At 40.2% G+C, this 12842-nt stretch overlaps 1 protein-coding gene across 1 annotated transcript; it reads left to right on the plus strand.

Moving 5' to 3' along the window:
* Positions 1–8499: 8499 nt before the first annotated feature.
* On the plus strand, positions 8500–12006 carry LOC103697277 (pentatricopeptide repeat-containing protein At1g15510, chloroplastic). Its single transcript, XM_008779109.4, has one exon. It carries the CDS (start codon positions 8852–8854, stop codon positions 11495–11497), a length of 2646 nt encoding a protein of 881 aa, XP_008777331.2. The 5' UTR covers positions 8500–8851; the 3' UTR covers positions 11498–12006.
* Positions 12007–12842: the final 836 nt, after the last annotated feature.

The raw sequence follows: 12842 nt of genomic DNA on the forward strand, positions 1-12842 counted from the left end.
AGGGGGCCGGCGCCCCCTCTTGGAAAGTTGTCAAGGCTCCTAACTTGTAGGAGCCCTTCATCCTTATTAAAGGAGGACTAGGGCCGGCGCCCTAGATGACCCTTTCTCCTCTTCATCACGTGGCCACCCCCTCTCCATCTCTCCTTGGTTCAGCCGCCATCAGCAAGAGGAAAAGAAGAGGAGGCGTCTCCCTCCTCTTGGTCTTCTTCCTTGGCTTCAGCGCGTGTGAAGAGAAGAAAGCTGCGAAGGGATTTGATCTTCTTCCTCTTCTTCATCCTTCTTCTTCCTCCTCTCAAGTGCAATCAAGAGTTGATTGAAAGAGAGGACATCAGCCATCAAAGCTATCTCTGCAAGGGAGCTAGCACCCCGGTGAGATAGAGAGCTTGGATCGGATCCTGCTTCGTGTGGATACCCGTAGAGGCCGGACGTTTGAACGGCTTCAAGCGAACCCTCTTCCAAAACCACGAATTCAGATTTGCGGTGATCATCTACCCGCGCAAGGTGAAGATTTGATCTTCCTAATAATTTTAAAAGTTTTAATTCCTACCTAATTACGAAAGGTCTCGAAACAAGCGTTCATGCGATGAACGTCGAACTCGTGCATGCCGATTCCGCTGCCATCTGATAATTTGAAATATCAGCGGCATGGGCGGGTTCCCAACAGAATTGAGGCTCAACTCAATGTTAGAAAAAAAGGGACATTTCCAGCCCAACCTCAATCTAACCCAAAGGGTCAATATGAGGTCCATGAAGCAAGTTCATCTCAACCTAAATTTGAACAAGTTAAGTTTGTCACAACCCTTCGTAGCGGAAAAATAATTAACAAAGAAATTCCGACAAAAGATGACAAACCTGAAAAATCTATTGAAAAGAAGGATGAAGATGATAATGAACAAGATGATCCAATACCCCATCACAAGATAGTTGCTCCATTCCCTCAGCGCTTGCTTGCAGCTAAAAAGGGAATACCTGACTAAGAAATTCTGGATATCTTTAAACACGTAAAGATTAACATTCCTTTATTAGATGCCATTAAGCAGATCCCATCTTATGCCAAATTTTTAAAAGATCTTTGTACCATAAAGCGAAAGCTTTACGTACAAAAGAAAGTTTTTCTAACTGAACAGGTGAGTGCTATTCTCAAACACAACACCCCACCTAAGTATAAAGATCCTGGTTGTCCTACCATATCTTGTATCATAGGAAACTTCAGGATATAACGAGCCCTTCTTGATTTAGGTGCAAGTGTTAACTTACTGCCCTATTCAGTTTATGAACAGTTAGGACTTGGTGAACTAAAACCCACCAAGGTTACTCTCCAACTTGCTGATCGATCTATAAAGATACCAAGAGGAGTAGTAGAGGATGTACTTGTCCAAATTGATAAATTCTATTTTCCAGTCGACTTCATAGTATTAGATACCCAGCCTGTCATGAATTGTACCACTTCAATATCTGTCATCTTAGGCCGCCCATTTCTAGCTACTTCCAATGTTTTGATCAACTGTCGAAATGAAATAATGAAAATGTCATTCAGAAATATGACTATAGATTTTAATATATTTAACATTTGCAAACAACCCGATAATGACAACGAAAATGATGAAATTCATGGAGTTAATCTGATCGACTCTATTGTAGAAGATGCTCTTGTCCCATCTCTTTCTTTTGATCCGTTAGAAACATGCCTACTCATTTCGGAAGTACAGATATCAACCAAAACTTTAGAGAAATCAGTGCTATATTAGATTCAGCTCCTTTGTCGGATACAGATAGGTGGAAATCTCGTTTTGAAGAATTGCCCACACGCAACAATAGTCCTCTACCATCTAGTGTTCAAGCACCTAAACTTGAGCTAAAACCTTTGCCATCTGAGCTCAAGTACGCATACCTTGGTCAAGAAGAGACTTTTCCTGTGATCATATCATCCCAACTCGAACAAAGTCAAGAATTAAAATTGTTAGAAATTCTCAAGGAACATAAGGGAGCAATAGGGTGGACAATTGCTGATATCATGGGAATTAGTCCCTCAATTTGTACTCATAGAATCCACCTAGAAGCTGATGCCAAATCTTCTTGTCAACCTCAACGTCGATTGAACCCAAACATGAAGGATGTGGTTAGGACAGAAGTTCTGAAACTTCTGGATGCGGGTATGATCTACCCAATTTCAGATAGTAAATGGGTAAGTCCAACCCAAGTCGTCCCGAAAAAATCTAGTGTTACTGTAGTCAAAAATGCCAACAATGAATTAGTTCCAACTAGGGTCCCCACTAGTTGGCGTGTATGCATTGACTATAGGAAACTTAATTTTGTCACTAGGAAGAATCATTTTCCTCTACCTTTTATTGATCAAATCTTAGAACGGTTGGCAAGTCATAAATTTTATTGCTTCCTAGATGGCTATTTCGGTTACAACCAAATTGCAATTGATCTTGAAGATCAGGAAAAGACCACTTTTACATGTCCTTTTGGCACATTTGCTTACAAGAGAATGCCATTTGGGTTATGTAATGCTCCTGCAACCTTCCAAAGATGCATGCTCAGTATTTTCTCTGACATGGTTGAGTGCTTTTTAGAAGTCTTTATGGATGATTTTTCGGTTTTCGGCTCGTCTTTTGAAAACTGTGTAGACCATTTAAGGCTAGTCTTAATTCGGTGTGAGGAGAAGAATCTAATCTTAAACTGGAAAAAGTGCCATTTTATGGTAACTAGGGGAATTGTTCTCGGGCATGTCATTTCATCTGAAGGAATTGAAGTAGACAAGGCTAAAATTGACTTAATTGCTAACTTACCAAACCCAAAAACTATCAAAGATATACGCTCATTTTTGGGTCATGCAGGATTTTATCGGAGATTCATTAAAGATTTTAGCTCAATATCTAAACCCTTATGTAATCTCCTTCAAAAGGAAACCCAATTTGCGTGGTCTGAAGAATGTCAAAAAGCTTTTGATAAACTTAAAAGCTTGCTGACTTTTGCTCCCATCATGCAACCACCAGACTAGTCGCTTCCTTTTGAAATTATGTGTGATGCTAGTGAATATGCAGTTGGGGTAGTTCTAGGGCAAAGAAAGGAAAGGAAGCCTTATGTTATCTACTATGCAAGTAAGACTTTAAATAGTGCACAAATGACTTACACCACTACGAAAAAGGAACTACTCGCTGTAGTATTTGCACTAGACAAATTTAGGTCTTACTTGATTAAATCCAAAATCATTATCTACACTGACCATACTGCCCTTAAGTACCTTCTTTCAAAAAAGGATGCTAAGGCGCGTTTGCTTAGGTGGATTCTTCTGCTCCAAGAATTTTTTCTAGAAATAAGAGATAAAAAAGGGGTAGAGAACGTAGTAGCTGATCACTTGTCCCGTCTCACTCTTCCAGCATACATAGACAATTCACCCATAAGAGACACTTTCCCTGATGAGCAACTCTTTGAGATCACGTCGTCACCCTGATTTGCAGACATTGCAAATTTTCTTATCACGGGTGAACTCCCGATTCATTGGAATAAACAGGACAAAAGAAAATTTCTGATCGAAATAAAAATTTTTTTCTGGGATGATCCTTATTTTTTCAAATACTGCCCAGACCAAATTATTAGAAGATGTGTACCTAATGACGAATTTATTAGTGTCATTTCCTTTTGTCATTCTGAAGCTTGCGGTGGTCATTTCTCTACTAAGAAAATGGCTGCAAAAATTTTACAGTGCGGTTTCTATTGGCCCACCTTGTTCAAAGATTCACATAACTTTTGCAAAGCTTGCGAGCGTTGTCAAAAGTTAGGTGAGATAACTCGTAGGAATATGATGCCCCTCAACCCAATTTTAATTATCGAAATATTTGATTGTTGGGGAATAGATTTTATGGGTCCATTTTCTCCTTCATTCGGAAATTTGTACATTTTAGTAGCTGTAGATTATGTCTCCAAATGGATTGAGGCAATTCCTTGCAAGAATAATGACCATAAAACTGTTTTAAAATTTTTAAAAGAAAACATTCTTTACATATTTGGAACGCCTCGAGCCATTATCAGTGATGGGGGTTCACACTTCTGTAATAAGCCTTTTGAGGCTTTAATGCGAAAATATGGGATCACCCATAAAGTCGCCACCTCTTATCATCCACAAACAAGTGGATAAGTTGAAGTATCCAATCGATCAATTAAGAATATTCTTAAAAAAATGGTTAACTCAAATCGCAAAGACTGGTCTTTGCGTTTAACTGATGCACTTTGGGCTTATCGTACTGCTTTTAAAAGCCCGATTGATATGTCTCTGTACTGTCTTATTTTTGGCAAACCGTGTCACTTGCCTGTGGAATTGGAGCATAGGGCCTACTGGGCTATTAAGAGATTTAATTTTGATATGGATAAGGCTAGTTCACTACGCAAACTTCAACTTAATGAACTAGAGGAAATCAGGAATGAAGCATATGAGAATGCTCGAATTTATAAAAACAAAATGAAAGTCTTCCATGATAGAAATATTCTAAGAAAAACATTTGAGCCTTCCCAGAAAGTTCTATTGTATAATTCAAGACTTCATTTATTTTCAGAAAAATTAAGATCTAGGTGGACCGGCCCGTTTATAGTTAAAACTGTTTATCAGTATGGAACCATTGAGATAGAGAATCCAAACACCGGTAATATTTTTAAAGTAAAGGGCCAACGTTTGAAGTTATTTTTGGATAACTTTACCCCAGAGGTTGAATCGACCAATCTAGGAGATCCTGTTTATCAGGATTGATCTCTATATCTGCTAGAGATCCTCTGTTTGTATCATAATTTGTCTCTCTTTCATTTTATGTCGATATGACAATTGGTGAGCAACAACAGTGTGCAGTCATTCTATCAGGTAGATTCTAACCTTCAGCCTTTTTATTTTTCATATAATTATTAATGCCATATTTCATGCATTCATGTTACAACATTGGGGACAATGTTGAATTTAAGTTGGAGGGAGAGATTACTGTATTTTTTCTATATATCATACCAATTGTCATATCTTTGCAAAAAAAATTAATAATAAGAATAATAAAAAATAAATAAAATAAAAATAAATATATATATAATAATAATAATAGTAATAATAATAATAACAAACATATATTTTGTTGCATTTAATTACCACTTTAATTTTTCTAAGCAAATAAACATGTGCAGCTATTAAGGCAAGGAGCACATTATGACTTATTAGGGACCTATTATTAGATCCCCACACAAGTATTCAATGACAATAGGAAAGCCTCAGGAATTCACTTGTGTTACCTATTTGTTTATTGACCTGATTCGCTAAAGAAGTATAAGTGTCCTTGTCTTAAAGTTCATGATTTGGTTTTCACATAAAGATAAAGTTTGAAATTTCCGACTAGATCACCTGGGTGCCTTATGTTCTGACCCTGGTTGACCTATAGTCACAATACAGTCACGTTACATAAAAAAAATGGAGAGAAATAATGCAGTTTGTCTTCACTAAGTAACCGGGCCTCTTACCTACAAAGCAGCGAGTGTTTGCGTAAAAAGGTGAATATCACTGACATAAGTGATTAGTCTGACCTCATGGCGTAGTTTGGTTCGAGTAATTAAGTCCGAGGGGTGTTTCACCTAATGCCTTGAGCCAACTGGATCAAGAGTCATTGACCCAAAGCTCGTTACATGGACCTTACTACAGCCTAATGGAGTTGGACTGTTGTAGTCACTGTAAAACAAAAAAATTAATAATTAAAAAAAAATGATGAGTGGGTTAGTTAAACTAAAACCAAGTGACATGTGGATAACTGGTTTGACTCCACTGTTTTAGAACTCTGTGTACCTGGGATGTCTAGTTGGGATTGATAGCTTCATTTTTATATGCGAACCATTTTGGACAAATAACATGTGATATTCGAAAAATTTAGTGGGTCGGAAGCTAACAAATGGTAGTTAACACTTGTGAATTTGAGTAGTGCACCTAGAACTCAAGGGGTACCCAATTGTGGTGGAGGTATAGGTATTCTAAGATGTCACATTTACATTTGCCTTAAGGGTTGCTATGATTTAAAGTATCTTTTAACTTAAAAACGATGTTTGTGGGTAACATCACTGCAAACCTTCTTGAGACAACACTCGTCCACTAGGGTAACCTAGGGGTTTAACGGCTTGTTGCACGTGCTAAGTGCAATCGTAATGCTCTACGAAAATGAGTATTTATTTTAATTCATGCATATTAATAAAAATAAATAATACTTTTGCACCCTCATTTTATCATTTTCACACTAAATTGCTAGAGACTAGCAATAAGCTAGTTGGGAGGTGTGATGAGAGCACAAAAGTACAATCTTCATACCATTTTAATTAGTATTATAGCTAATCTTTATTAATAAAATTAATTAATTAATGTTTTATTTGTGTTTGAGTGTAAGTAATCCAAGAGATTCAATAACGCTGGTTTCAGCCCAATGCCCGGCAGCCCGAGCTCAACAAATTTCCCAGTGTCCGTGATGAGGTGATCCAACAGTTTCTAACCTAAAATTCCCATGCATCCATGTCAACAGGCTAAAGCAAGTGATTTTCCAACATCTTCAAGCGTCCCCGAGCCGTCTCGAGAGTCCCAAAGCAATTCAATTGCTTCTCAAACCAAGTATCTGTTTCCAAGCAACTTCCCAACATCAATGTCTTCCCAACTTTCCATCCGGTGGAGGCAGGAGGAGGACACGGAACAAGGAGGGGAGGAGACCAAGGGAACCAGCGAAGCATCTGCATCTCCTCTTCCGATTTTTCCAGCCGGGCAAGAGAAGAGGGAGAAGAATCGAGAGAAGCCAGCCGGGCGAGAGAGGAGGAGAGGCCATTCGGGAAGAGAGGAAACCAGGGAACCATCGGAAGAGAGAAGAAAAAAAGAAAAGAAAAAAAACAGAGCACTCTGTTTTCTTAAGAGAAGAAAAGAAAAAAATAGGGGAAAAAAATGCTTGCATCTCATATGGATAGCTAAATCTCTTTTAGCTAAGGCTAGGGAAAAGCCTAGCATTTTCTTCATGTATTTTATTTAATCATCAATGGGATTTTAATGTTTTTGATTTGATTTATAGTGTAGTAAATTTATAGAAATTATTTCAAACTTATATATTTTTTTTGATTTGTTATTTCCTCCGGGTATAACAGATGCTTAGAAATTCCCGTAGTTTAAAATAGAATTACTGTAATGGTGCCCATAAAACTAAATCTATTTTTTAATTAGTATTTTCACTACTCCACTTTTTGGTTAGGTCTTCACTCAGATCTAACTGAGATAATAGATGATTTTAAGAAAAGTATGATGAAGTGCTAGACTGAATCCTAATACCTTAGTTATATTTTTATCAATCCGAATATTATTTAGCCTTTAGTTTTTGTTCACTGTCAAATCCCTGTGGATTCGATCTCGGACTCACCGAGAATATTACTTTGCTACACCCTATACTTGGGGTATTCTACAATGTATAATTAATTTTACAAAAATATTAGATCTTTAAATATATTTCAATATTTGCGATAACCAATATTAACAATATTTATGTAAGTAGACCATAAATGGTCAACTAATTGATTGAGAAAAAATGTTCTCACCTTAATTATTTATTCAAGGGCATTGTTAAAAATTTGACAATATTCCTACATAAGATTATCTCCAACCAAATATAGTAATCTTTTTAGGATGCGATTTTACAGAGCAATTTTTCATATAAATTATTCCTAGGAATCAGCAGATTACTCCATAATCTGGCATATACCAACCAAATGAACCTTATTATGATGTATGATATGAACTATATCTAACTTGCCTATCAAAGGTCAACACATGGCAAGCAATTTTAAACACATTTGAGTTCTCGGCAGTTCTAGGCAACAATTAAGAGAATCCACATAAGAAAAGAGGTTATGGCCCATAAGGAAGGATGATTATGGCTTATCCCTTGATTCAGATTTCTTTCTTTATATAAATAGAATCGAAGGACATGTAAGGTCAGAGAGGCCAACCTCTTGTAGACCGACTAGAACCAAGTCGACTAGCAGAAGGCTAATCAGAAGGTCGACCAAAAAGCCAATCAGAAGAAGGCCGACCACATCGATGGATCACCAAGCAAGACCAAGCTCTCCATGCTAACCTATCATATAGATCATCCTACAAAAAGGAGCCTAAGTCACCAAAAGGCCAATTTCAATGGAATTTTTATTCTCAGGTTGATTTAGATAACGAAGGTCAAGAGATAGTTTTCTACTAAAACTCAAACTTTAGAGAGTCCAACTTTGATGGGACAAGAACTCTTCATCTATACAAATGGCTCAAGATCTCTAGATATGCAAGAGAGAGACACAGGTTACTCTACACTATACTTTTCTTATTTTTTCTCCTGTTATTTTTAATACCTCGCGCGACTTAAGCATCGGAGCTCCGGTAAAAACAATTCCGATAAGCTTTTCTTTTTCTAGTGTGTCGCGCTCAAATCCATGGTTCTCCATGCATTTTATCTTCCATTATCATGGATCGAGCAGATCAATTAGTGTTCTCTATATTTCCAGATCATCCGGATCATTGTCGGATGAAATTTTAACATCAACAATATATAAATTCAAAACAAAATCTCGCGTACAAACTATGTTATCCGGCTTCAACCACCCGAAGGCCAGAGGTGTGCTTTGTGTAGTTAGATGTCCACGGCGTTTGCATCATTAATTAAACGTCCAGGCGAAGCATTGTAGAGCGGAGCCGGCCACCCTCCAGAAGCCGACAAAATCGACTTGAGAGTTGGGATTATTACAGTTTTTGGGACACTCTCGACATTGAGCTACTCCAGGAACCCCGTGAGAACCATGAACTCTTCCACCTCCAAAAATGGCAGTTCCCAGCAATAAACCTCCCACTCCCCTCCTCACAGACCACCTCTTCTGTCTTCCCTCCAAATCCACTAGACCCAAATCCCTCAACCTTTCTCCCAACCCCAATAGTCCCCAATTCTCCCCCAGAAAGGCCCAAAAGCTCTCCGCCCTCAGCCCCAACGTCCCCCCCGTTCCCACCACCTCCTCCTTCGCCGACCCCAATCCCGATATCCGCCGCCTCTGTCTCCACGGCGACTTGGAAGGAGCCCTCCTACTGCTGGACTCCGCTGGCGAACGCCCGGTGGACGAGGACACCTACGTCACCTTACTGAGGCTCTGCGAATGGCGTCACGCCGTGCCAGAAGGCTCCCGCGTCCACTCCCACATCTCCTCCTCCAACGCCCACCTCAGCGTCCGTCTCGGCAACGCCCTCTTGAGCATGTTTGTCAGGTTCGGCGAACTCGTCGTCGCGTGGTCGGTGTTCGGCAAAATGGTCGAGAGGGACGTCTTCTCTTGGAACGTGATGATCGGCGGGTATGGGAAAAATGGTTTCTTGGAAGAGTCCCTGGATTTGTACCAACGGATGCTGTGGGCCGGCAACGGTATCAGGCCGGATGTATATACTTTTCCCTGCGTCCTGAGGTCCTCCGGCGGTATCCCGGACTTGATGAGTGGGAGAGAGATCCATGCTCATCTGATTAGATTTGGTTTCGGTTTGGAAACCGATGTTTTGAATTCTCTGATCACCATGTATGCAAAGTGCGGTGAATTTCACTGTGCTCGGAGAGTGTTTGACGAAATGCCAAGGAGGGATTGCATCTCGTGGAATGCGATGATCTCTGGCTATTTTGAGAACGAGGAGCATTTTGAAGGGTTGAGATTGTTCTTAACAATGCAGGATCTTTCATTTGATCCGGATTTGATGACGATGACAAGTGTCATCTCTGCATCTGGGGCGCTCTGTGATATGAGGTTAGGAAAGGAGATTCACGGCTATGCGGTAAAGAAGAAGTTTTATGTCGATGTGTCAGTGAGCAATTCATTGATTCAGATGTATACTAGCTTCGGTAGCTTGAATGAAGCTGAGAAAATTTTTTTGCGGATAGAGACCAAGGATGTGGTGTCATGGACAGCAATGATATCAGGATATGAGAAGAATGGCTTGCCAGATAAAGCTTTAAAAGTATTTGAACAGATGGAAGAAAATGATGTTATCCCTGATGAGATCACGATAGCAAGTGTTCTATCAGCCTGTGCTTGCTTGGGACGTTTGGATATGGGCATCAAGGTGCATGAACTTGCAAGGAGGAACGGGCTTATGCCATATACCATAGTCGGGAACACACTCCTTGACATGTATTCCAAGTCTAAGTGCATCGATAAAGCACTAGAAGTATTCAGACGCATGCCTGCGAAGAATGTGATATCTTGGAGTTCAGTAATTTCGGGCTTCCGGATCAACTGCCAGAGCTTTGAAGCTTTGACTTTCTTTCGCCATATGCAGGCTGATGTAAAACCAAATTCTGTCACGTTGATTGCTGCCCTCTCTGCTTGTGCTGCCGTTGGAGCTTTAATGTGCGGAAAGGAGATCCATGCTCAAACTCTGCGGAGCGGTTTAGATTCTGAGGGCTATCTACCAAATGCTCTTCTAGACTTGTATGTTAAGTGTGGAAGGATGGAATATGCATGGATGCAGTTTAATCGACTTGAAGAGAAGGATGTGGTGTCATATAATATCATGCTAACAGGTTATGCCATGCGAGGACATGGAGATCTTGCTGTGGCTTTGTTCAGTAGGATGATAGATGTGGGAGTACATCCAGATGAAATCACATTTGTTGCTCTCTTGTGTGCTTGCAGCAGGGCTGGAATGGTGAGTCAAGGTTGGAACTATTTTAACAGCATGGCCCAAAAGTACTTGGTAATTCCAAATCTGAGACACTACACTTGCATGGTGGACCTGTTGGGTCGAGCTGGCTTCTTGGAGGAAGCCCACCAGTTCATAAAAGATATGCCTATCGAGCCGGATGCTGCAATCTGGGGAGCATTGTTGAATGGATGCAGGATACATCGCAAGGTCGAGCTTGGTGAACTTGCTGCAAAACATATCTTCGAGTTGGACACAGATAGTGTTGGATATTACATGCTGCTGTGTAATTTATACGCTGATGATGGCAAATGGAACCAAGTGGTGAGAGTGAGGAAGGCAATGAGAGAGAAGGGCTTAGTTGTAGATCCTGGATGCAGTTGGGTAGAAGCAAAGGGAGTTGTTCATGCATTTCTTAGTGCTGATGAATCACATCCACAGATAAAGGAGATTTATGCAGTCATAAATGGGTTGTATGATAGGATGAAGGCAGCTGGTTTTCCTCTGCCTGAGGATGGATTGTCCGATGAGGCTGAAGCATCGAAGGCTGATATATTTTGTGGCCACAGTGAAAGACTTGCCATTGCTTTTGGGCTCATCAATAGCCTACCTGGGATGCCTGTTCGGGTAACCAAAAACCTGTACATGTGCCAGAGCTGCCATAGCATTGTGAAAATGATCTCAAAGATTGTCCGACGAGAGATAACAGTTAGGGACACCGAGCAATTCCACCATTTTAAAGATGGAAGATGTTCTTGCGGAGATGAGGGATACTGGAAAAGTAAGACTGAATAAGAGCATCGGACAGCTCAGATATATTTCATGACCATTCTTCTTCAGCGGCATCACGATACCAGTTAATGAGCCATCTAGAATAAGGTTCAGATAGACACCATGACACCTCAAATGTTTTATAAGAACAATGTGATGCTAAATAGGTATGTCTCTGAACTTCTACGAAGACTGTGGGAACAAATTGGTGCCAAGGATAAACATTACGCCACCAATGGTAGATCAAGATATGTGATAGATCTCCATCACTTTTGGGCATACACAGTTGAGACGAGCAAACGATGCGTGCCAGCTTGCTAAAGTAATTGAAATGCTACAACAGGTTTGAGGACATTCTCCCGTGTTACACTCTTTTAGATGATGTAATTATGATGTAAATTTATCAAGCAAAGTGCGATGAAAGAAGCACTCTGTCTCCGACTTGTTGTACTACAATTTCTGCTTCGCACAGCAATATATTGTTGTGTGATTCTTGAAAGAGTATAAGATGCAGGGCTTCAACCTCCTAAACTTTTACTTTGCAGCGGAATTTTGAGTTTGTATGGATGTTAAATGAGGCTTGAAATTGCATGTTCTACTTGCGCTCCCTTGCATCTTCTTGACAAAAAAATGATGGGTTTCCACATGTTTGCTTTCGGCGGAAAAAATGAAATATATTAGTTTTATTACGTCAGGACAGGAGGGTCATGAGCAAGTGGCAGCTGGTTTCGGTACAAAGCATATAACTTATTTTTTTAAGGAAATTTGCACGGACCAACATCAGATCCTAGGAATCAGGGTGTTGGTCAAACCCTTAACCGAGCTTGGTTAGGAACTGGTTGGCACATCTTTGGGCTATGCCATTCTAGAAATTGGGCCTGGGCTCAGTGTTTTTAAGGAAGACTCAAATCTGAAGGCTCAGGTGCTTAAATGACATGTCATTTCCATCCGTAAGTTCATGTCAGCAGCGGCGTAGTATCAACCGCATCCACATTGACATCCGCAAACAACTAAGCGAAGCCATCACTAAGTTGGTAGTGGAGAGTGTCGGCATGCAAGCGATGGAGCTCAGGCTCATCGCATTTGTTGAAGACACCTTGGCAACTTAAGACACTTGGAGTTTCTTTTCTGCTTTAGGAGTATTCCACACGGTATTTTTCACGTGAAAGCCTCTATATTCGAGTTTTCTCAAGATCAATTTTGACGGATCTATCTTGGATGGATGTACGTGGGGCGGTATGGATTTTGTTTATTCGCAGGGTTGTAACTGCAGGGGCAGTCAACTCTTCAACACATCAGTTCTAGGTGCGGAGTTGCGGGCCGCTTGGGCGAACCTTCGTCACACCCGGTTTGTCTTACGGGCTAGTTC

Source organism: Phoenix dactylifera, unplaced genomic scaffold, assembly GCF_009389715.1.
Source record: "Phoenix dactylifera cultivar Barhee BC4 unplaced genomic scaffold, palm_55x_up_171113_PBpolish2nd_filt_p 001114F, whole genome shotgun sequence".
NCBI lineage: Eukaryota > Viridiplantae > Streptophyta > Magnoliopsida > Arecales > Arecaceae > Phoenix > Phoenix dactylifera.

Excerpts from the sequence above, each read along its gene's own strand:
- LOC103697277 (XM_008779109.4), top strand. The coding sequence starts at position 8,852 with ATGGCAGTTCCCAGCAATAAACCTCCCACTCCCCTCCTCACAGACCAC.